Source organism: Perca fluviatilis, chromosome 2 (genome assembly GCF_010015445.1).
Source record: "Perca fluviatilis chromosome 2, GENO_Pfluv_1.0, whole genome shotgun sequence".
In the NCBI taxonomy this organism is placed as follows: Eukaryota; Metazoa; Chordata; class Actinopteri; order Perciformes; family Percidae; genus Perca; species Perca fluviatilis.
This window is the reverse complement of record NC_053113.1, coordinates 39,300,103-39,327,011: the sequence shown is the minus strand read 5'-3', so window position 1 is coordinate 39,327,011 and position 26,909 is coordinate 39,300,103. Positions and strand designations below refer to the sequence as shown.

Sequence of the window (26,909 nt, the reverse complement as noted above, 5' to 3'; positions counted from 1 at the left end):
ACACACACACACACACACACACACACACACACACACACACACACACACACACACACACACACACACACACACACACACACACACACACACACACACACACACACACACACACACACACTTCATTTGATCCTTTGCCCTTTCAGGAAGGGTCAGGGTTAGGCCGAGTCAAGCACCTTGTTTTCCGCTGGTCACACAAACAGGGAAGCTTACAGAGAAAAAAGGCTTAACGTTAACACGCAAATTCTGGAAATGTAACACAAAACCGCTTATAAATTAATCCTTAATTCAAAATAATACCGATAGTCTATTTCCTACAAAAGTGAAGGCATTAACTTCATACAGAACCTATAAACAATCTAGAAAACATCATCTGTACATCATTTTACTAATCCTTTGGTTGATATATATATCCTGAAAACAGGATAACGAATGAGTGTTCTAGATGCCAAGTTGACTAACAAGGCAGGAATGGACAGACAGACAGACAATAGCGTTCCTGTCAGCCCCTGACAGTAAAAGTGATGGAGGAAGCGCAGCAACAAGGTTCTGACCTCTCTCGACATGAATCACCAGAGAGGTAAACGCAGCCCACCGCTGTGCCTCTCCTTTCTTACTTTATTAAAAACAAAAAAAAACTTGTACAATAAAGATGAGCATTATGGCTGCAAGGATCATTGTGGCTAGACGATGACTTAGGTTCTGGAGCGGTCCTTGGCAGTGAAAAGTAATAGCAGATGCAAGGAGAGGAAACATCAATCAGCTTGAGAATGTTTTCCCTTTCGCTGACTCAACCACTTGTTTATTTTGGCCGGCCGGCTTTTTAGAGAGCTCGTTTTTCCCGTTATCCCTGAAAAATGGCCACATTTCCTGGGCTAGTTTTTGTCCACTCTCTCTCTCGCCATCTCCCTTCCCAACATACAGAGACACACATATTTATTTGTATCCAAGTTATCTTAAATTCCAGAGTTTGAGTGTGTGTGCACTGTGTCCGTCCGGTGACTGATGTGGAATTCTGCCCCTTAGCTACAGTGGGAAAATCCCAGATGTGAGGAAACTGGTTTCTCCTCCGTGATTGGGTCATGTTGTTGGCCAGGAGGTCTTACACCAAGCCCTCTTGAATAGTCTGGGAGCCTGCTCTTCCCAGCCTAATGGAAACAAGGCTCGGCGAGTGGAGAGACCTTCCCTCCATCTCCACCCCCCACCGGCCCCTGAGGGCTCGTCCCAGGCATGTGCTATAAATTTCCTGACCATATATTCCCAAGTCGAGTTCATTTTTCCAGAGCAGCCACACATGTGGTGTATATCTGGGTTTAGATTATGGGGTTGGGGAAGGAGGAGTTGACTTTGGTCCCAATCCATTAAAGTGGCCACTAATTCTGTTTTCTTAGAGGGCTGTGTGTTGTAACGTCATGGTTTTCTCCCTTAAGTGGAAGTTGTTCTTGATAGAATCATTAATTCTCAAACAAATTAGACATTACATCAAACCTGTTTTCAAAATAGAGATAATAATAAAGAATATGCAGATTTTCACACGACTCATCCATTATGTTTATCCATGTTGTTACATAACTTGACGTTTTTGCATTAAACTGCAACACTGAGGCAGGTAGAAATAGAAAAACTAAAAAGTTTGTTTCAATGTCATAAAAATGCTAAAAGCTCGCTGGGGTCAAGGTTTGTATAAAGAGGCTTGAAGAATGTAAAACTGGCATGACAAGCGTACGTGGCTATTGTTTCATTGAATGACAAAGCATGTAATGCTGTCAGGTCTGAATCTGTTAAGGCTGCGTTGCCCCCAAAAATGCATGGGAAACCATTTACACCACTGTCCAGCACCTGGTTTCTATCAGAGCAACGAGGATCTAATCGCAGAGGAACATTTCTGCCTCCATTTCACTCGTTTGGTGGCAAATGGAAAACAAACTCGTGTTTTATTGATTGTAAGTCATTTTCAAGCTGGGTGTAAGTATCTTTTTTTCACCAGGGACTAATTTCCATCACCTTTCTGGTGATGTGAAATGCACATTAGGGGAGTTGTGCTCCAAGGCATCTTCACAGCAATCACCATTAAACACAGCTGACAGGATAACTCTTCATAAATTACAGCTTACTGTAGCATGACATTAGCCTCCATGAAACAAATTCAAACAGGAAGTTGTTGTTTATATTTCAAGATGAGCGTCGTCCCAAGAGAGAAGCTGGAGTTAAGAGTCTGACAAAGACCAACGGGGAAAATAACAGCTGCTTAAAATTAAACCTTCTGTAGGGCTTGTAGTTCCCCCTCTTATATGACAGATGTCTGACATTTAGAGCCCTATTTGAAATTACAGTTTTCCTCCAAAGGTCCCAATCTGCTACATATAATTCTCAAAATTCTAGCAGAAGTATAAAGAACATTTCCATTTAATAGAAACCAAAGTGCTATCAACGTTTGTGTAAACACGTTATTCTCAGGCCACAAAGCTCATGTCATGTCAGCAACACAGAAGAAAACTATTTTCAATATACAAGAAAAAGTAAATAGTTTTTTTTTTTAATGCCTCCACTCTTTTGTGCTTTCATTATCTCTGTCTAAAACATCAGCCAATGAATGATCAGTTTCATTAAAGATGCATGTGTGTGTGGCCGGTTAGCTTAGTCGGTGGAGCGGGCGCACATATGCAGAAGGTTCGGGGTTAGAGTCCGATCTGTGACGGTTTTCCTGCATGTCTTCCCCCCTCCCCTTTAATACCCAGAGGTGTCAGTACAAATACTTGGTTACCTTACTTAAGTAGAACTTTTGGGTATCTATTACTGGGGTAATTATTTTACAGCAGACTTTTTACTTCTACTCCTTACATTTTCACACAATTATCTGTACTTTCTACTCCTTACATTTGAAAAATAGCCTCGTTACTCATATTTCAGTTCGGCTTGTTTTCATTCCGGTTTGTCATCGTTAAAAAAAAACAAAAAAAAAACTATCCAGATAAATCGCTCCATCCGGAGAGAGTGAATGTGATTGTGGTTGGATGAGAAGTATAAACATATACCATTCCAACACCCTATTGGTTTGTACGCGATCCATCGCACCTGCACGACACAAATCACGTCACACTCCAGCAAGGAAATAGCAGCCGTATGTAGCCTGGTACCAAGATGTCCGTGGCAGAGACTCAAGAGGACTCGAGCAAGATGTCCCGACCAAGCACCAGCGAGGAGGCTGGTAGCCAGGAGGACCAGCCAACCCTTCTACAGCCCTGGCCGTACCTGGAAGAATTTTTTTGAAATGGTTGGATGCAGAAACAACTCCTTTCGAATGCGCCGCAAGCTCTGCCCACCCAAGTACCACAAGCTAATTGTTTCCAAAACTCAACGTCTAATATGAAAAAGCATATTGATAATACATTACTTTTACTTTTACTTGAGTAAAAAGCTCGAGTTGATACTTTTAAACCCTAGCATCTATACTTCTACCTGAGTAATGAATGTGAATACTTTTGACACCTTTGTTCATATCTCAGCTTTCCTATCCAATAAAGGCAGAAATGCCCAAAAACGAAAAAGAAATGCACGTGTGGACCGCCCAACTATTCTGCTTAACTCATCAGCCATGATAAGCTGGAAGTACAGTACAGTGCAGGTATTGTTTTCAAACCGAGAAACAAACAGGTCCTGCTGGGCCCTTAACTTTTAAAGCCGCTGAGCCACAGAGCAGAGAGGATACAGGAAGTCTGCTCTGTCTCGGCCTGCTATTGCTCTTTGATTACTGAGCCAAATTGTTTAATCAGGCCTGAAACCACGTGAAGGCTGCAGTGCTACACTGCCCCGGGACAGAGCCTCTTTTAACACCGCGCTGTGCTTTTTGTTATCTGGGTACAGGTGGAAGTGCACAGCTATGTAAATCTCCAGTAGCATGGTTACCCGCGGCCCTGCTGCAGTGAGGATTAACACAGTGTTTGGTGTGAGCCGTGCCACGCGCTTGGCCATCCTGAGGATGGGGAGCTGAGGGCTGCAGGCCCAGCGGAGGAACAGACTGTTTGCCTCCATGCAACATCTGGAATCTCTGTGGTTTATGTGGGAAATTTGGTTACTGTATCTAAACCGACCCTGCGGAAATGTTCTTGGCTTGGAAACCGTGTGTGTGTTTGTGTGTGTGTGTGTGTGCATGTAGGAGCACTGAGGAACTACAAAGTGGAGCACCAGATTTGATAAAGCTTTGGATGAGAAAGGAGTTATTGTTGGGATTTATTTCCAGCAGAGTTATGAGCATTCATAGGAAAGGCCCATGTGCACACACACACGCACACACACAAAGGGAAATAACAGCACTTGAGCCTGTTGACTGTGTAATCACTACATCCATGTGCAGGGTCCTGAAGTGGTGTGGACTGTCCTGGCTCATTACTTCCTAATTCTTGTTTCTGCCTTTATTCTCAGTTGGCAGCTGAGTGCTGGACCAACCTGTTAGCTTTTGTGTTGCTTCACACACACACACACACACACACACACACACACACACACACACACACACACACACACACACACACACACACACACACACACACACACACAAAAAAAAAAAAAACACACACACACACACACACACACACACACACACACACACACACACACAGTGCCTGTTCTCCTGCGACTGCCCTGCATCCTGACACGGCGGCCCACGTCTCCTTCCACTTAGTTTACAAAACCCAGGCCTAAATTCCTCAAGGCACACGCACGCGCACACACACACACACACACACACACACACAACACACACCAACACACACACACACACATCAACACACACACACTAACACACACAGAAAACGCTCTCACCTTGGTCGTTTTCAAGGAAGTTGTCCCCCAAAGGATTTATTGCTTCTTTTCTAATTACCAGTGTGCATATAATTGGGAATCAGAACAATAAACCTGTTTCCTCTCACCCTCTAACATAAAACTGTCAGATAATACAGTTTCTGTTCAAACAGCTCCATGAACACATGTGATCAAACCAGATGATTTATAATTGGCAATAAATTATGTCCAAACATGATGGGAATGGTTAAACATGATAATCTCATTCAGTAAAAGGGCCTTGAAGACGGTATTTAATGAAATTATGTGCTATTTTATGTATGATGGCTACGATAATTGCAATGAAAATGCTGAAATTGCAATAAAAACGTTTAAGATTTCAGAGCAGGTTAACCAAATAGTTTCTCTAATGTTTTCACAACCTTGACAAATTACTGTATATACAAAGAAAAGTCTAGAAATACTACCAGGCTTCTTTTTTTCCCTCTCTTTCCCTGTCAAACAGCCGAGCTGGCCTCTGCACTCAGGAAACCACAAGTCATTTTCCATCTTTCCATGTGTGGAATTTTTCATGCACTCGTCATGCCAGCAGCACCCTTTATAGTCTGAGCTGGATCTACAAATGACGACTTGCTTTTAAATTTAGCGCATGATGTCACTGATCTTGCACTGGTTAGGCATCGGACAGACGGGGAGCAAAAATAACGGTACAATCTGATGAAAATGGATTTTCCTGCAGCTATATGTAGGCTTTAAATCAAAGGGGTTTCACAGTGTCCAGGTCTGTCTTTAAATAGTCAAAGAGCAGATGAGAATGCTTGGCCATATTCAAACATCGGGTTGGAAAAAATGTGCTACGTTGCCTTTTCTTCTCAATCCTGAAGCCACCCCTAATGCACCACACATATCCTTTGGGGTGACAGAGAGGTAAGACAGATTCATTAACATGTCTCCTTTTCAAGCACGTTTAAAAAAAACATGTGTTGTGATGAATCCTACATCATGGCTCTTGATGCATTCCCTTCACAAAGAAGACAAAGGTCTCTTCTCTCGGTACACTCAAGCTAATCCACATTGTTGGCCTTCAAGGGATACATTGGTTCTTTTCAAATTTGACATTTTTTCCCGTGTTTACCCAGAATTTAACAGACCTGTTAATGTCGTCTGTATGTATTGCATGCAGTCGAAAGTTACACTGCATCACGGTGAAATGAGCAATGGCTTTTTTAATTGCTGGATGTCTGTAGCAGCTCCACTCAAAACTATGGAAACGTAACTTTAAACTTCCAAAGAGTGACAGTTGGTTTGTCACAAATTTTACCTTTTGGAGCAAGAATATATTGTGCTAAACATTATATAACAGATATATAACAGATAAAGTCAATCCAAAAGATGATTACAATGTACGCTAATGTCCGTGACCATAAGTACCCTTCAAATTAAGAGAAATCTGGATGTTACAGCAGTCACTGATATTTTAGACAATAGTGTGTTTCCACCTCTGTGGTAACAGTGAGGCCCTTGTTAGAGGGATAGTCAGTGGCGGTGTCTATAATTTGAATATAGATATGTAATATTCATCTGTAGTAGGGCGGGGCTAAAGACTGTAGTATTTCTCATCACGCTGCAGCCTCTCTACTGCTGTGTGTCGGGGCTGAGCTCCTGTGTGCTCACGCACACACACACACACACACACACACACACACACACACACACACGCATACACACACACACACACACACACACACACACACACACACACACACACACACACACACACACACACACACACACACACACACACACACACACACACACACACACACACACACACACACACACACACACACACACACACAGAGCTTGGACCCAAGTCAGCAGACAGCAGAGATCAGAGAGGTTTGAGGTTCGACTGATCCTACGGTCCTGCCAAAAAATCTAAATCCATAAAGAAATGTTTTTCCCAGTTTGGTGTGAAGACCTTGACTGGTCTGCACAGAGCTTAACCTCAATCATATCCAACATCTTTGGGATGAACTGGAACGCAGACTCCAAGCAGCACGTCAACAATCATAGGTTTTTGAAAAATAGTACAATTCTTCTAAAATGATCTATTCCTTTAAAACCCCATGGCCTCCCCTTGGGAACTATGTGACACTTAGCTCAGTTTGGACCTTTTTCTGTCACAACAAAAAAAGACTTCATAATAAAAAAACAGCGCTGAGGTCAGAATCCAATAGAGACCATTAAATACCAACAGAGTTAATAATTCTGTTTACAGCGTAAAACATCCAAAGTCACATATGATTTCAATTTTCTGCCCACCAGCCCCCTTATCATGTTGTACATGTTGTGATTACAACTACGTATGTGCCAGGCTATTTCATAGTTCCTCATTCGCAGCCATGAAGCCTTTGTGATGTGTATATTATGGTGTGCAACACAGGCCTCCAGAGAGAGACAAAGAGAGACAGTGCAGCTGCCCGGGGTCACAGTCAGCCTCCACCAGCAGGCAGTGACCCTGGGTGAGACTGAAAGGCCAGGGCTCTGGGAACGGCGGGGGAACATGCAGGAGTCAAAAACAGATAAGACAACCCTGCTGTCATGCATTAGCAGCTATAGACATTATACAATACCCACTGGAGCTTTATCTGTAGCTGCACTGGTGATTTATAAGGCAGTGTATGCTCGCTGAGGTCCCACAGAGGAAGAGTTTTTTTACACTGAAACTGATGTAGGGATCGACCGATACGGGTTTTTCCAGGGCCAATACCAAATATTAGTATAAATTAGCAAAAAATTGCCGGTGCAACACAGATGTCTTCTTACTTGATGGTTTTATTTCTTAAGGTGCATAACAGTGACTAACGTTTCGATGTAAAGTTACATCTTCATCAGAGTCCTTGGAGAGAATGGGCAATGAAGCCCTTAATAAGAATCATCAACAGGTGTGATTGTGCACAGGAGAGGCGGTGACAATCTAAAGCTACACCCATCTCAACCAAGGTGTTACACTCAGTCATTAAAGGGCAAGTGCCCACAACCAAGTCAAAAGTGAATACAAACATACAAAGATGTAAAAATGTTCACAGTGCAATGGGGACTAAAAGTATATTTATCTTAGATACTATACTGTAACATACTTCGACATTAGAGAAAGCAAGTCAGATTAAATTCTTCATTTAAACCTAGAGGTTCTAAAGTGCCAAGTGTATGTATCCAAAAAGCTTCCCTGCATAGGAGTTTATTAATGATATCACCACCCAGATGTAACTTTACATCGAAACGTTAGTCACTGTTATGCACCTTAAGAAATAAAAAGTAAGAAGACATCTGTGTTGCACCGGCAATTTTTTGCTAATTTATGCTGTTGTGTCCTGCCTTGGTTGCACCGGATTGTTGTGGTCTGCAGAAGCGCAGAGAACTTCCCCTTTTTTTTACCGAATATTAGTAGTTAATGAAACCGATAACTGATTTTTGGAACCCATACGCATTTACAGTGAAAATGAAAATCATTAAGTAAAAAAAGATTTTGGAATGTTACATACTCCGATACAAATCTGTGTTTAAATGCTTTAAGCAATTATTTAATAAATTAGAAACATTCAACATAACACATGGTAACAGATAGTCAGATAGTGTTAGATGTTTTTTTTGTTTGTTAACCCAATAATCGGCCAGTGCCGATAATCGGTCTATCCCTAGTCACAACTACAAGGCTGGCAAATGAAAAAAATTTGATGACGTTTCACATAAATAAATAAATTGTTCACATTCTGATCAAAACATCTGATTTCAATCAGTGACTTCCAGCACAAATCCTAAATAGGTGACATGCTTTGAGCTACTGAAGGCAGCACAACTGAACAGGGATACACACTGTGGATAAACCTACACTATAAAGAAATACAGCAACTACAAACTCTCTAACTTAATCTACAGATGACTCAAGAAAAAGTATGTCACACCATTCAATTGACCTGTAATACAGTACATTTAGCACAGTACATGCTGTGCCAAAACACCACAGCTATTACTGCTCATCAGAAATGCCTGAAACAAAGTGTTTGTTACATTCGTTGCCAAGGGCTACTCGATTTAGACATTTCTCTGGCTTTACACATTCTTTTCTTTTTTCTTTTAAGATTTTTGGGGCTTTTTGTGTTGGCAGTGGATAGACAGGAAAGGTGGGAGAGAGATGGGGGATGACACGCAGCAAAGGGCAGCAGGTCGGATTCGAACCCCCTACACCCTACACATTTACTCACGTTTACTTCATCTCACTTTCACAGTCCAGCGCACATGCCAAACACACTACTCTCAGTGCGATGAACAGTTTGCACCTTGATTAGAAAACTCTAAAATCAGAATCAGTAAAAGCAGCAAGGCATTCATTTGGGAATCCATCACCATGTGACATTTAACATGGCAAATGAAGTAGAAATGGCCAGATTTAAACACTCAAAACATCCCTCTTCCCTCTTTTCAACAGCTTTTTATTTCTGGGAGTCCTTCACACCAATGTGTGAGGGAGACAGGGCTTTACATTACTTTCCTTACAAATAGAAGGAAGTCTCCAAGGGATTCACAGTTTCCTCTTTGTATTTCTTATAACCAGTAGCAGGAGATTTCCACATTGAAAGTGGATTAGCATATTTATTCAGAGAGAAGATCTGTGTAAATGCCCACAGTCTGTCTGTTTAAAAGCTCAGAGTGGGAAACTTCGGCCTGACAGTTCTGGGCCACAGAGTGCTGTTTAAGCCTCATTTTCCCTCCGACTGGTGTTTAGGAAGGTGATGTTTATCCTAACAAAGCACATGACTATTTATTTATGCGATTTAAAAGTCAATGAGTTCTGCGTAACTGCTTCTCCTTGGACCCTGTCAATCTTTCTATTTGCCTAAGCTCTCCACTGCAATCTTTATTTTTATGTTAAAATATACATTAGCTGTGCACAAAATCATAACCATATCCATTACAAAATCTTATATCTGCCCACTAAAGACATGTCTCAGGCCAGACAGATAAATGCAGCTTCATTCTCCTTATCTGTAGCGTATCTCTGACAGAAACCTGGCTGGATGTGGAGCCCTTGGCGATGCAGTGTCACTGCAGATTCATTAATTCTGTGATTAATGTCAGTTAAGGCAGCAGGGTTTTTGAGGATGAACATAGCTGCCTCCTCTCACCAGAGGAAGCCATTAATTTCCACCCTCAAATTAAAGAGGCTGTAGGGAATAGATTTCCACACAAATTACGCTGTGTGAGAGGGAATAAGGCACTTCATGCTCATCATGTACTCAAGACTTGAAAAATGCTCTATAAATGTTGAGCAATGCCTTCAGAAAATAAACATTTGAGAAGTAGCATTAAGCTTTTTTTTTTTTCCACCTCCATAGACCAAATCTTCTCTGAGCATATCCATATGCGGTTTCGGGATGGAGCTCTGGGTTTTGTTTTCCGCCTCAGGAAAAACAAACCAGCAAGTCAAGTGGACTAAAAAGTTGAGTTTTTTTTTCTTCCCATTAATGCCTTGCATGATTTAAAATAAATAGAGTTTTGAAATCCCTTTTTAAAAACCTCTGCTTACTTTCCCCATCCTAAATGGTGCAATGCTTTTTATCAGTGCTGACTAGGAGACAAACAGGCAGGCCATTGTTCAGCAGAATTCAAGGCTGTTAAAAACACTGCAGAGATGAGTGAGATGTAAACCAATGAGAGTTTAAGAAACTCACTATTGGCTCCTAAAGGCTCCTTAAATGTTTGTAAGTCCAGTATACTTGTGGGGTCCCGACAGCTTTGTGGGGCCAAAATGCTGGACCCCACAACTTTAAAGGGCTGTTTGAGGGTTAAGACTTGGTTTTAGGATTAGGGATAGAATTAGGTTATGGTTATGGTTAGAGTAAGGGTTAAGGTTAGGCATTTAGTTGTGATGGTTAAGGTTAGGGTAAGGGGCTAGGGAATGCATTATGTCAATGACGGGTCCCCACAAAGATTGTGCCACAAACCTGTGTGTGTGTGTGTGTGTGTGTGTGTGTGTACTTGCAAACACACCGAATGTGTAGACCATGTGCATATGAGAGCAATAAAAAGACACTGCACATTTATAGCACAGAATACCAACGCTTTTCTCACTGCTGCTTTGCTATTTTGGATCTGGACCCAAAGAATGTACTTTCCTCTCCTGGACAATGTCATTTTAATGAGGTGGACAATGTTGTTATGGACGATACTGAGAACCATCTGGCCACCTCGTATCCGTGTCATAAAAAGAGGTCTCCTCAGCCCAGCTGTAAAATACAAACAGGGAATATCACACCTAATGTGTCTGACACTCTGCCAGCTTTGTCCTTTTTACAACATTCATCATTCTCCAAGTTATTTTATTATTAGATTCCAGCTGAAACCATATGTTGATTTCATTACCTTGATAACTAAATAACGTTAAAAGTGACACTGTCTCTGGTCTGGTTTATTACAGCCAAGATAAACCATAAAAGAGAAAGAATGTACGCAGCTTGCTATGAAAATCACATGGGAGAAAAATAGAATGATAAATGTATTTGAAGTGAATCTCATTGCCGTGTTGACAAACTTGTTGATGTTCTTCATGGTGGTCTCACACTCAGGTTTCCAAGAACTACAGTTAAGAAGGACCGGCGATCGGTCACAGCGCATATCTCATACACACCAGCAGACCACACATTAGTTCACTGCTGCATAAAAGTGACATGGAATTTTTCCAGACCATAATGTCCACTTGTGCGTTACCATCCTGCACAACAGAGGTCATGTGAGAGTGCAACCTGAGCCTGAAATGGCATCTACCCAAATCCGCAGCTGCCCCCCAAGGGCCACATCACACAGGCCAAATATTTCCCCTCAGCAAAACAGAAACAATGATCTGGCACGCTGCCTAATTTTAACTGCATCCCGCCAAGCGACCAATATATAGAAGGCATTTTAAATAAGAGACATTCTCGAGACACCGGCTGGGAGGGAGCTCGCAGACACCTGTGGCTGCCAGTCTTAGTAACATTGTCTGAGCCCTGAGCAATGCCACCGCGCAAGCCGCGACACAAGCCAGCGCAGGAACTACTGCAGGGAGCTTTTCATGACGTGCCAGACAGCAGCGCAGCAGGACTGACTGTAGGCCGACACACCGAACAGATTCCCTGAAAGATCGAGCTTAAAAACTAATTCAGACGAAAAAAGTCAGTCAAGAACACAAATCATTCTTAGACTCAGCATGTAAGCAAGAAAATTCCACAAGGCAAGTTTAATTGTACATTTCAGCAATAAGGTTGCTTTTCTTGTTACATTTCAATTCCATTGCCCAGTGAACAAGAAAGATGTGACATACAGGGGGATTCTGTGCTCTTCCAGCTAGATCTGCATTGACTAGACATTCCTTTTCAATTCCAGTGAATGTAAATGTGTTGTACCATTACATTCTATGTAAGAAAGTATAAATATGAAGGCAATGTGTGGTCTAAAAGTAAGTATTTATTGAGTATTCTGATAACCATTTGGTCACTATTGTACCACATTTACTCATCCATTTTCTCTACCTACCAGGGTCACTGGGTGATATCCCAGCATGCACTGAGCAGAGAGGAAGAGAAATGTTCCGGACAGATTGTCAGTGCATCACAGGCTCATGATGGACAGAAAGACACTCAGATTAGAGTCTCCACTATTCTGAGGAAGCAACGTAAACACGCTGCAAGAAGCAAGAAGCTGCTGGAAAAACCACACAACAAACATAAATAATATCTTACCTGCTGCTGCTGCTGCGTCAGTCATCTTATTGAACATCTACAAGACAAAAGAAATAACAAACGATCAGTAACTCTAGCACAGTAAAGATAATCATTCATTTTGAGAGGAGGCCACACATCATGAGGTGGTGGATAGAAGAGAAATGTAACAACCAACAAAATTGAGATTTTGGCTTTGGCTACTTGAATGTAGCTCCACTCTAAAAGCGAAGAAAAACATGGCATATTATTTGGCTGTGAAAACCATTAGAGGCACACACCCAGTTCCCTGAATTCATGGATAGAGGATGTCTCCCTGCATTCTTCAATAGTGCAATCACTGCCGTAGTGACAAAGTCAACTACAAGGGCACTCTGAGAGTGCAGAACTCCGCCAAGGCATGCCCTATCTCACAGCGTTAATGCAGTGTGGATGGTCCCAGTCGGGAAGTTATTTTTCTGATTTTTCAGACACCACATGAATGCAGCGCTAATGCCCTATCTTGCAATGTTAACCAAAGTGAAAAAAATGTATTTGTGTATCTAAAATGGGTTCTTCCATGGCCCATGCTACACCTTTCCAGCAAGTTTCATGAAAACCAGGATAGTCATTTTTTTGTAATCCTGCTGACAGACAGACAAACTAACCAACAGATAAACCAAACCAAAAACATAACATCATTGCTGGAGGAAATTATAGGAGAATTCACAGCAGAAATGGTGCCATGATTTAGCACTTGTTAACTCAAAGGCTGCTGTGCTGCACATCAGTCTGCTGTCCTCAATTATCTGTTGGGAATACAGTGGTGAAAGGGTTAGGAAATAAAAAGAAAAGAAAAGAAACACTAGGAGTTTTAAACTTTAAGCTACGTATAAAGGACATCTTTTTAGCCACGTACTGTTTTTCTGGAATGTTACATTGTTTGTATTTGAAAAGTGGTAGGGAAATGGATAAAACCTGTTACTGCAAAATGAAAGCAAAATAGGATTCTCACTTAACACACTGGGTGATAGAGGTCCTTGGTTTTAATGGTTAATTTAGCATAACAACTAATAAAATGACTGCCAGAGGCGAGCGCACTGAAAGCGCCTTCCGGATATGGACCAGTCAGGATTGCTTTCCCCTCTCTCGCAGAACTCTCTCCTCCTTTTTACCCTCTGTACCCCACTGGTCTGATTTACGCTCGGGTTTGCTTCCCCTGTTACCACGTTTCTCCCCCGGCAGAGACAAAACGCTGCAAAAACTCCCAGCCTGCCTGTTTGCTATACTGTTGACCCTCCGTCATGACAGTCAATTGGCCATCAGCCCACACGGTGCTGATTCAAACTTCCATCAACATATCTCCAAAGGTTTTATTGGCCAGTTGGACCCAACACAATAAGTTGGTCGTGTACTGCATGTTTCATGAAGGCCACGGCCCCCCCCAGTGTTGTCATGGCAGCAGAAATGCTTGCCGTGTAAAGAGGCACTTGGCTGAAAGAGTGACCTATATGGCTGCCACTTTGCTGTGACCACAAAGAGACCTGATTGGTTGGATTAAACAGGACAGGTGGTTCTGTCTTTATTACGTGGTCTTTGACACTTTTAGGCCACACGGCAAATGTACAGCGGGCACCCGGGAATCCATTTTTGATTTATTCAGGAGGTAGAGGAAGATTTAAAGCATAGAGAGAGTCACAGCCAAGAAATGTCTGGCAGGTTACTTTAAACCACCAGGGGTTTCCATGTGGCTCCAGGGTTAGCAGGCTCAACCAATCGGTTGTCTCCGTGCACAAAATCCCAACTCTCTGACTCTTACAGAGAAACAAGGAAAATGGGAAAACAGGTCATAAACGTATGACTCATACCCTTACAGATGTATATTTTTACCTCAGTTTAAATATGGAAGAGGGGAGTTGGGCCTCTGAAAACTATGAGGTGCAGCAACTGAAGTATCCCTCATTATTGACTGTGAGATTTGGCACAGTCTGGCAGAATTTCACCACACATCTAAACACTTCTGTAACACAGTTCAAAGGCTGGGTTTAATGTACAGAAACATGGAGCGCCATCATCTCTGTGCTTTCAAAATCTACATGCATGTGTCTTTGAAGAGAGGGAAATGCAAACGGACCTGATAAGTTAGTCTCCGAGGACCAGCTTTAGACCCAGTTTCAGAAATAAACTTGTGAAAATTAGCACTCCAAAAACCAGATGCTGGGCCCCGGTGGAGATGTGCCGATTTGACAAGGCTTCAAAGACTTGAACACATCACTCTTTCTTTTTTAACAGCCAAGAGAAAGTATTTCATCCTGGCATACCTTGAGCGCTGACCCACTTCAAACACATCGCCGTGGTTCAGTCCAACCAGAGTCAGATGGTGGACACATGTCAGAGGTTGCAGCTCAGGAATAGTGACATCCTCTCTCCACGCAGGAGCAGCACCAGTCCCTTGCAGGGCTGTTGTCAGAGGGAAACCAAGCCTTTGCTTTCACCAACAAGGATGGTTACATGGAGAGACAGGTCTGTGTCGCTGAATGACAGCTGCTGTCCCAGCACAAATGACACCCTGCCTGGGTGTCAACAGGGCAATTACAGGACCGGTCAGTCCCAATGACCGTCTCTGTCAACACCAATTAAAAGTAGGAACCCTCAACCCAAATATGTCTCTATCCAACATTAACCTAGATCACAGTAAAGAGCTGGCCTGAACCAGATTTTGTGCTGACCAGCAAAGTCAGGATAACCACTACAAACATAAATACAATCAGGACTGCAAAAATTCATCTCTTGATTCTTTTTTAAACTCATCAACTGTTTTGTCTATAACACGTTAGAAAATAGGGGAAAATAGTCATTACATTTTTCCAGAGCCCAAGATTGTTTTCACATTGCTTGTTTTGTCTGCCTAACGGTTCAAAAACATTTCATTTACAATGACTGAGAGGCTGAGAGCTGTAAATGTTGAGCATTTTTGGCTTGACAAATGATTTTTTTTTTCTCTACTAGCTGACAATTTATCAACAAATCATTTCAGCTCTAAATACAGTGTATAAGTCATACAAGAATGGTTTTAAGAATGACTAACACATTTGGTAAAACAGACAAAACTGTATTTTTGGAGCAACTTTTCAAACTAACTTTAAATGAAAGAATTTTTTTTTCTTTACACACTTTTTATTAGCAGTATTAAAAACTGGCTGTGATATCAGGCTCAGAAAAATACCTTTCATTGTATACGACAGAATAGTCAGTACCTTAAGTAGGGTTAATTGTTAAAAACTTGGAAATTCCTGATTTTAGGACAATGGCTGTTATGAAATCTTTTGACAAAAGGTTGCATACCATCTTCCTAAAGTCGTGCAAGAAAAGATATAAAGAATAAACTATATATATATATATATATACACACATATATATACACACACACATATATATACATATATATATATATATATACACATATATATATATATATATATACACACATACATACATATATATATATATATATATATATATATATATATATATATATATACACATACATACACACACACACACACACTGTATATATATCCTTCCAACAAGACAAAATCTTAGTCAACACCCAAGACATTCCAGCTAAGATTAGCTCTGCCTGCATGATGTGCAGCAGATTGAGGGAGATATGAGATGCATTCCAGTTTTTAGAGATCATACAGAGGCAAGTGGGGGGGGGGGCAAAGGTTGTCGGGCATGTGCCAAAAACGTTTACCAGATACTTCCATAAAACATCTCTCACTAAAGCCATAACTGCTTGTTAAAGCAGGATGTACTGGCTCACACATTCGGCCTGTTGATTCGTAGACTCCGAGACTGTGATCTGTATCTGTATCGCATTCTCCCTCCCTGCTGTCAGATGTTCCGTACGGACTCCAGAGCTCTTATGTAAGACTCAGAGGGGACCGAGGAGAAAAAAAAATCTCCCTGCATATGCAAAACTGCGGAAATGTCATCTCCTCCTGTTTATGGAAACCTCTGTTCATGGACCACACTGAAAACAGTGCACAAAAATAAAGGAATGGCATTTTGGGGATTATCTTTATTTGCGTTCTGACAGAAAATCAATAAGTTTCCCAAAATGTCAAACCTCTCCAGAGCACCCAGTTTTCCATGCAGTAAATTTCTCAGACATCACTTTGCCCTGCTGAGTTGCTGTTGTACAAAATCCAAGTTTTAATTCAAACCTTACAAGAATTAGCAGTGCAGTATATGTGAAATTCATTGTTTTATTAATTTATGATAAAAATACATCACTCATATAATCATCAAACGCCCTAAAACATGTCGCCACTGACCAACGTGATCTCATTCTACTCAAGGTTACACTGCAGCCAAAATACCATTGTCCCTAACATGTGAACATTCCCAGCTGTCCTCGAGCCAAATTTTAACTCATGCTGCTGTCTTTTTCTAGAGGTAGTTATGGGTTCTATAAAAAAAGACAGGTGGCAGCCCATCTGATAACTACACTTCATTTCATCTGAAGTGTACCCAGCAGTGCCCACAGACTAAATAATCCTCTTCAACTTTTGAAGCTGAGCTCTATCTCACCCCAAGAACTCTCAGTGGGATTCCAACATTCAGCAGTCTGCAACATATATTGGATGTAGGCTAAAAATATCACAAGGTAACATGGTAAAAAGGGGTATCACTAAATGAAATGATGAAGTGTAAGAGAATATGCCCGGACGGCTACGTTTTTCTCTTATAAGCAGGCACTGCAGCAGAGCCATCAAGAAAGCACAAAGCACAAGCTGAAAGCCTTTGAATTTAAACCCGCCCGGCATTCTGCAAATCTCTCAGTTGTCGGTTTCTTTTAGGGCCGTTGAATAGTGACATTTATATACTTTGTCCAGCAGAAGTGAGTCCTGCTTGTTGAGGAATGCCTAAGCTGCCCTTATTCTCAATGTAAACCTCAAATATTTACAGATGTAGAGAGAAGAGCAGCTATACAGAGGGGAGTGTCTGAATTTCAGCTGACTGGTGATGGATTTATCTTAAAAAACAATCCGCTTAAGCAATTGGTGATTTTTTTCTTCTTCTTCCTCTGTCAACACAGTGACCATGGCCAACGGATCAAATGTGCGATTGTGAAATGTAGGTTTCACCGAGTCTGATTTTATTCATGAAGGAAAATGATAAGAAAGCGTGTTTTGTAAGAGGGGAAATAATTCTTTTTACTTTTTTTTCTACAAATGCTGTCATTTTGTTTTTTCCATGTCAGTTTTTGAAAAACTCAACTCAAAACGAAACCGGTGTATAAACACCTAGAACATGATTGGATCTGGATGTTGATACAGCATCTATTGAAACAAGACTGTTCAGCAAAGTTCAACAACGACTAAAAGGTCCAACTGAATTTCATTTGATTAGTTTCAGATAACGTAATCCAGGGATGAACATTTTAGATATGTGCTAATTAACACAAAGGGCTCATTTAGGACGGACACACAGTGAACATTTCCCAGCTACGGACAGACAAGAACTTTGAATTAGCTGGGAGAAATACTTTGTGAAGGGCAGGAAGTAAACAGGTCATGGAAGTCACCCAAAAATGCTAAAGCCAGATTTGAGCTGAAAAAAGAAAAACACGTGCAACCAGTTGTGGAGTTAGACTCGAAGTAATTTAGCAGCTCATAGCCTTAAAGATGAGAATTGGACAACAATACCGCAAGTTTGCATGTACTGGACACACTGGCTGATTGATTTGTCATTGACTCACTTAAACTGTGGGACGCCTACAGGAAGCTGCTATTCTCAGAGAAACTTACCGTCTTTTTGGTTGTTGCTTGTGTTTCCATTGAGGCGCTGCGAGGAGCAGAAGACCTGTCCTGGCTCGGACATTCCCCGCTGTCTGGTTTCTGGAGAACTTGGTCGTTCAGGGCTGGGTTTAACGTGGACTTTGAAACAGCACCCCACTGCAACAACATCACAACAAACAATCAGCACTGGGTCCGTCTCTGTCTGGCCCAACAGACTCAACGGTGGCCAGGGGAAAAGAAAACAAGATGCTGAGGTCAACTGCTGGGGAAGTGAAATCTCCTCTCTCAATTCAGCTCTACTGAGACTCACAAAGGAGCCTGTATGTGCGGATCTTCTTTTTAGAGGAACAGAGATTATGACCTTGTCAAATATCCCAGTAAAGATGTCTCGTCTTGCCCAGTCGTCGGTCATTAGTTAAAGCAAGTAATAGTGAATGCCTGGGATGGTTATGCAGATGCCTGGGAGGCATGTGAGCCTCTCTCAACCATTCCTAATGGACCAAATCATACAAACTCCCTTCAATACAAAAGCTCCTCTGTGCGGTACGTACATATGGACCCCGAAAGAGCACTTTTGTTCCCAAATGCTAACTCTAGTGGGATATTTCATGAAACATGTCACCATGAGAAGAGCCCTTTTTTAGGAACAGTTGCTTGGTCCCAGTCGCAATCTCAAAAGCACAATAGCTGTCTGTTCCTGCCGCACCATTCTGACCCGGCTAAAGCACTGTACACTACAGTATCACATCTGAGAGCTGCAGACCTACATCGTAAAACAGACTCAAGTCAGAAGGACACTATAAGATGGCCTTGACAAAGCCCATAGTGTTGCAGACAGACTATATATTTACACCATATCTCACAAGTCACAGACACAGTTAGGACCCACAAGAGATCAACACACTGAATCAACTTTCACAAAGGCTACTGGGTTTATGGCTCGATTTGAGACAGCTTGTTTGAATCCAAACCTTAACGTGAAACACTTTCTAAAACTCAGCAGGACGTCAAATTCCGATGAACACCTGTTGCTCACAGGTCCGTATAATCCATCGGGATTTTCTCTCCACACAGCAAAGTAAATTGATTTAGCGTAAAGTTTACAAGCATGACCAAGTATGCAGCATGCGATTCACAGGAATGTGTACAGTACCAACCGTGACCGGGCACATACCACATGCTGCCTTTTAACACAGTTCATTCCTGTGTTTATGTCAAAGCATAAGGGACAAAACAGTAAGGGAAGTCATGATGTCAGGGTGCGTGAACACACACTCACCTGTTTCTTGCGGGTGGTGCAGGGTGTGTCGGAGGGGGAGGAGTTTGCACTCAGAGCCTCCTCTATGTCTAGATTAAGCTGGTCCAGTTTCCTCATCAGATGGCTCATTGACTCCGACCAGGGAGACTTGACCTGTGGGGACGCCTGTGGGTAATCAGAGAAGCACTGGTTTAAGAGAAGACAAGCTTTGGCTGCTATTAGAGTAGTGAGTCAAAGATTGAGCCAGTAGCAGCATGTTGATACACTTTTGGGGTCAAGTTTTATCCCAGTTTTCAGTTTACATAATTTGTGTATTTGAGCACACTTACTTAGTCTTGTTTAATCAGTTTTTTATTATCACAAATTGAACTTTGAGTATTTTATGTTAACCACATTTTGAGACCCCCACCCACCCACCCACACACACACACACACACACACACACCCACACACACCACACACCCACACACACACACACACACACACACACACACACACACACACACAAAATTATCTGGAATTTTTTCATGTCATGTCTCACTTTACTTTTAAACCAATTTTCAGGTGCTGTTTGAATACAATTTTCTGATTTCTCCTCAAAATCTCAGCATTTTTCCATCAGGGAAAATTCACATCCATAATTCAAGAAAAATAAATTGTTTAGTCACATAAACTACATACATAATGCCTGCACACCTTTTCACGTAGGCTACAAACACTCACAGGACTTTGATGTTAACGTTTAATGTAATGTGTTAATGTCAAGTTCAGCTGCTGACACTTCATCAAAACGGCTTGGTATCTTAATTATACGCTTCAGCTAAACTTCATCAAAATCAGAAATTCATTTTCTTAATCTGACTTTCAAACCTGCAGTAAAAATAATTGAAATCCGGGGTAAAATCCGGTTCATTAGTTAGTCCAGTAATTGCCTGTCATCCTTGCCAGACTTAGTTAACACTTTCAGGTAAGGTGTGAGCATCTGTCAATTTACCACACTGCCCTAAACACAAAAAGAGTTACAGGCAAACCCAAAAAAGTATCTTGTAAATTGCAGACGCTGTATCAGTGGACTTCGCTGCAGCCACACATGGAAATGTGATCTCCTCTGCTGTGTCTCGGGGTGAAAGAGCAAAGGCGGAGGGCTCCAGACATGTGTGCCATTCAGAGCATGATGGAATTCCCTGCACTGGCTTTCACTACTCCCCAGACACACCGTGGATATAAATAGACCATCCTTCCACAGACAGGAGCGGTGTCTGAGGATCTGGAGGTCCAGCCTCATAAATCAGCAGGATACACCTCGGTCACCCAAGTATAAATTATGATTGTTGTTCTGCTGAGTCCTGGACAGGCTCACATGCTTCATACTCTTCGATAGCATCACTGTGAACCACTTTCAAAAATACCAGACTGAAATCCCCAAAACATTGAGGGGTGGATTTTCTAGAGAATTTCTCTTGTGGATAATTCCAAAGTTTTTAAAACAGTAGTATATAATGTATTTCCAAGGAAGCCCCTCCTAAAATATAGTTGTTGCAGGAAGTCTGTTAGGATTGTATACCAGTAATGAGGGGCAACTGAGAAATTTGGCCAATAGGAGGAGGCCTATTTGGCCCATAGTTTGACTTTTTGGATCGAGGAAGATTCATTCTCAGTTCATCCAAGAAATTAAAGAACGGTAACACTTAAAGTAATAACCATCTGCGAGTAAAGGGTTACTACGGCTGAACAAACAAAGAAAAGACTGATGACTTAAGACGATGAAACTTCAAAATCAAGAGAACACGAGATCCAAAAACACACTTGCAGTTACCGCTTATCGCCATAGGTGCGGTCAGAGAAAATAAAGTTCGAAATTGTAACTTTAAGTTCCCCAATTTAGCATTCATAAGCAGTATATAAACATTTAATAAATGGTTTGTAACTAGGGGTGTGAACCAGAGGGTACCTCACGATACGATATACACGATACCGATAATATCACCATACAGTAATTCTGCGATAATGAATTTATTGCTAGACAATCCTATAATGATACATCACAACATCGGTCTAACTATGAACACAAAATGCCCGTGAAAAGGTTAAGTGCAGGTTTTCTTTCTTTATTTACTGCAAGTCTAAACAGCACGATTCTGCAGCACAAGTTTCTCAATCTGTAAATTAAAATTACAGAACTATAGAGCAACTCTGGGTCCAGACTTTGGACTTAAACGTGGCTGGGGCATCTATTACTTTCCTCAGACTGCGGTGTGCCATCCCGTTGAAAACCTCATCCTCTTTATATATAAGTTATAATATTATGCTAATTTCCAGGTTCATAATTGTATTTAGAGGTTGTGCCAGAATAGGTTTACATGGTTTAATTTTCAAAAAACACCATATTGCTGTTGTACTGCACATTGCTGCAGCTCCTCTTTTCCCCCTGAGTGTTGAGCTCTCTGTTTTAGCTACAGAGTGAGGCATCTCACTTCTGTTCCATCTTTGTTGGGAGTCGCACATGCACAGTAGAGTATGAGGGCGTGCCCTGACATTACCTAGGTAAGGACTACTAGCCAGTCAGAAGCAGAGTATGAGGGCGTGTCCTGACAGTACCTAGGTAAGGACTACTAGCCAGTCAGAAGCAGAGTATGAGGGTGTGCCCTGACAGTACCTAGGTAAGGACTACTAGCCAGTCAGAAGCAGAGTATGAGGGCGTGCCATGCTAGCAGCTAGGCGAGCATTATAACGTGTGTTCCAAAGTGACCCCGTTTGTCTCTGAAGTAAAGGCTGGACTACAACAGAGCTGTTTGGAGCAGTTTGTGAACAGTGTTTTCTGTTGGCGATGGTAAGTCCCTTTAGGGTGGACTTTGGGCTTTTTCACTTTGTAAACCTATAACATGCACAAAAAAGATACAGTTAGGTCTGAAAATATTTGGACAGTGACACAATTTTCATAATTTCAGCCCTGTGCGCTAACACAATGGATTTGAAGTGAAATTATTGAGATGGAATTGTAGTGCAGACTTTCAGCTTTATTTTGAGGGTATTTACATCAAAAGTGGAGGAAGGGTTTAGGAATGACACACATTTTCATACATAGTCCCCTTATTTCAAGGGACCTTAAGTAATTGGACAAATTAATATAATCATAAATAAAATGTCCATTCTTAATACTTTATTGAGAATCCTTTGCAGGCGATGCCTGAAGTCTGGAACCCATAGACATCACCAAACTTTGGGTTTCCTCCTTTGTGATGCTTTGCCAGGCCTTGACTGCAGCTGTCTTCAGCTGTTGTTTGTTTGCAGGTCTTTCTGCCTTAAGTTATGTATTAAGCAAGTGGAATGCATGCTCGATCGGATTGAGATCAGGTAATTGACCATTGTAGAATATTTCACTACTTTGCCTTGAAAAACGCCTGGGTTGCTTTTGCAGTATGTTTTGGGTCATTGTCCATCTGTGCTGTGAAGTGCCGTCCAATCAACTTTGTTGAATTTGGCTGAATATGAACACACATAATGTTCCTATAGATTTCAGAATTCATGCGGCTGCTTCCATCTTCTGTCATATCATCAATAAACACTAGTGACCCAGTGCCACTGGAAGCCGTGCATACCCATGCCATTTAACTGCTTCCACCATGTTTTATAGATGATGTGGTGTGATTTGAATCAAGAGCCGTCCCAAGCCTTGTCCATACTTTTCTCTTCCCATCATTCTGGTACAGGTTGATCTTAGTTTCATCAGTCCAAAGAATGCTGTTCCAGAACTGTGCTGGCTTTTTTAGATGTCTTCTGGCAAACTCTAATCTGGCTTTTCTATTCTTCAGGCTTATGAATGGTTTGCACCTTGTGTTGAACCCTCTGTATTTGCTCTCGTGAAGTCTTCTCTTTATGGCAGACTTGGATAATGATACGCCTACTTCACTAGATGTTGTGAAGGGGTTCTTCTTTACCATGAAAAGGATCCTGCGATCATCAACCACTGCTGTCTTCTGTGGACGTCCGGGCCTTTTTGTATTTCTGAGCTCAGCGGTGCGTTCCTTTTTTCTCAGAATGTACCAAACTGTTGATTTGGCCACTCCTAATGTTTCAGCCTAAAGATGGCCTGCTTTACTTACATTGAGAGCTCCTTTGACCGCATGTTGTGGATTCGCAGCAACAGCTTCTAAATGAAAATATCACACCTGAAATTAACTCCAGACCTTTCATCTGCCTAATTGATGTTGAAATAATGAGGGCCATAGCCCAAACCTGCTCATGAAACAGCTTTTGACTCAATTGTCCAATTACTTTAGGTCCCTTGAAATAAGGGGACTATGTATGAAAATGTGTGTAATTCCTAAACCCGTCCTCCAATTTTGATGTAAATACCCTCAAAATAAAGCTGAAAGTCTGCACTACAATTCCATCTCAATGATTTCACTTCAAATCCATTCTGTTAGCACACAGGGCCAACATTATGAAAACTGTGTCACTGTCCAAATATTTCCAGACCTAACTGTATATAACAAAATAAAGGAAAGGGGAAAAAGCCAAACAGCATAATATGAGCACTTTAACTTATGTTCAAGTTTCCCTCATTCATGTGTTGAGCGCCACCTCGAGGAGCCATGAAGTAGCAACGTGGAGAGCAGGGAAATCTAATAAGAGTGCCTTATTTTATTCATTCAAATATAGATTTTTGGCGCCAGAGTATCGATTATCGTATTGCACGAAGGACGTTATATTGCTGTATCTATATTTTGTCCCACCCCTATTTATAACACACCATAATGTAGTTGTATGCAGCTATAAGGATATTTTTCAAGTGTTTATTAATGCACACTAATAGCCAACAGTAACTTCTGCTATGAAGACATGTTATTTTATGTTTTACTATATTGTCTTTTTTTTACACCAGCCAGTAGTTATAGTGCATCAGAAGACAAAATCTACATTATTTCTGATCCTCAACAATAACCATCCAGTAAAGTAAATTATCTAAATATTTAAAAATGTAATTGGGGAAACCCCCCAGTTCTCTCAAGAGAGTCATAGTGCTTGATCATTCCACTGCATTCTACTCTGGCTTCATTACATTGTTCAAATTGAGCTTTTTTTGTGATAAACCCAACTCCAGGCTTCAACAGATAGTATATGTGTTTCTACCATAGACTGTATAATATTAATGGACAACGCATCCGGTTCGGCGAAGTGCTGCAAATGCCTAAGTGCCTTAAACCTGCATTCTATTTGAATTCCAGCAGGGGGAGACTCCTTAAAGCTGCATTCTATCTGAATTCCAGCAGGGGGAGACTCCTTAAAGCTGCATTCTATCTGAATTCCAGCAGGGGGAGACTCCTTAAAGCTGCATTCTATCTGAATTCCAGCAGGGGGAGACATGTGCGGTTGCAAAAGGAGGTCGGTTTCTGTAGAAGTCTATGAGAAAGTGACCCACTTCTCACTTGATTTATTACCTCAGTAAACATTTTCATAATGAGGTTATGGTCTCAGTCGCTAGTTTTAAGTCTTCTGCAACACAAAATGTTAATTTTTTAAATTATGATCTCGATTTTAAAATCGGCGATAAAGCAGGGGGTGTTTTAGGGCGTGGCTATGATGTGATTGCCAGTGAAAGTGTGTAACGTAGAGTGTATGGGCTCCTCCCTCACTCCTCCCTCTCGTCGAAAATCGCCGCATCCCCAAACAGGATTGCTGCGCCCATAATGGCAAACTCGACGACTCATAGCAGATCTCCACAAACCAATGGGTGACGTCACACATGCTCTGTCCATTAATGTACAGTCTATGGTTTCTACAGTCAATGGTCCTTTGATGTTCATTGACTCCACCCTAATTTAAAAATGGCCTACACAAATTCCTTCTCTGGAATTAAACTAAATACTGTGACTGAGCCCTGGATACTGCTGGTCATTTCTAAATCAAGCCATTATTCCATTTATAACATCAAGTATTTAAATGCACAATCATTTCATTGATGGGACTGGTCAGTGAATTTAGTCATGGGAAACCCCCACTGTGTCTTAGACAGGGGGGTGTGGTTCCTGTCAGAAGGGCTTTGATATACTTTTGAAACTTGACACTTGTTTTAGTATTTGAATTGATTCACTGTGGGATGACTAAAAATAGAAAAGAGAAAGTGGAGTCCAAATCAGGACAGGCCAGCATGTGGCATATTTTGAGAGGTTTTGTAATCACTGTACAATCCATAGACGGTTTACTTCCTGCAACAGTCAAAAAAATACTATTCAGTTCAAGAAATTGAGAGTTTGGTTTCATACGTCTCTGTAAATATGTTATCATTTGGCATATGTCAGTAATAGTATGCCTTTCTACAGCTGTGACAAGCTTCCCACGAGCTGCAAATCATTCTCCATCAAGTAGTACATCTGACACGTTACAAACTAAGGCACTGACAAACCTGACACTTGACATTCTATGTTGCATTCTCCCTAAATTGTGAGGAATTAAGGGACCAGACACAAGACGGTCCATTTACCCTGCTGACCACCCAGTGTCAGCTGACTGACCCAGCAATGGGAGAAAGGGCCTTTTTCCACTCATTCCCTTAGGAATGACCTAAATCTGGCCAATCCCCTGCTGACCTGTGAGGCCTGAGGGGTCCCCTGGGGTCACCGAGAGGAAAAAATAAAGCTTCCCTTCTCTGCTACGTCAGCCCTGCAAGCGTGGTGCTGACCAGGGAATATCAAAGGTTTGTCGTGGGCTCAATATGTTTAGACAGCTCAATCCTGCTGTGTCTGCTTAAAGGGACAGTTCACCCCAAAATTAACAATACATATTTTAGATTTAGATTGTTTTAGTGTGAGTTACCCAGGGTTGGAGATCTTGGCTGTAGAGATAACTGCCTTCCCTCCGAAATAATGGAACTAGATGGCACTCTGCTTGGCAAAAACTCAACAGCAATGTCTATTTCAGAAACGATGACCTGTAGGAACTATTTTCTTTCTTACGAACTACAACCGCCAACCATATCACCACGGAGAAGGAATCGTACTCATGGACGAGAGGCTCGTGGCCCGTCATTGCTAGCTTGTGGAGATGCTAACCGATACTGCTAGCTCACCCGAACATCTAATAGTTCCAACGTGAAACTGCACAAAACCAGGTCTTTGGATTATCAGGTCATGATCTTTGGAAAGATACATTGCTGTCGAGTGTTTTTTTTGCCGCTTGCAGCTCAACAAATAGAAAAACCATACTTTTGTACTTAAGACTGATCTATGACGAACTGTGAACATCCACTCCACTTGCAGTCTACAGATACCGCTGTAATAATAAGTGCGACAAGAATAATGTAGATTA

General features: G+C 41.5%; 1 protein-coding gene across 3 annotated transcripts in view; it reads right to left on the bottom strand.

The window, feature by feature from the left end:
• stard13b (StAR-related lipid transfer (START) domain containing 13b) overlaps nt 1–26,909 on the bottom strand; it is a 90,573-nt gene that overhangs the window by 42,031 nt on the left and 21,633 nt on the right. For all 3 annotated transcript variants that reach the window (XM_039781242.1, XM_039781261.1, XM_039781253.1), the window contains 3 exons: nt 19,623–19,766; nt 18,353–18,499; nt 12,579–12,615 (listed from right to left, as the gene is read on the bottom strand). In XM_039781242.1, the coding sequence (XP_039637176.1) occupies nt 12,579–12,615; nt 18,353–18,499; nt 19,623–19,766 (328 nt within the window). The remainder of the gene's footprint in view (nt 1–12,578; nt 12,616–18,352; nt 18,500–19,622; nt 19,767–26,909) is intronic.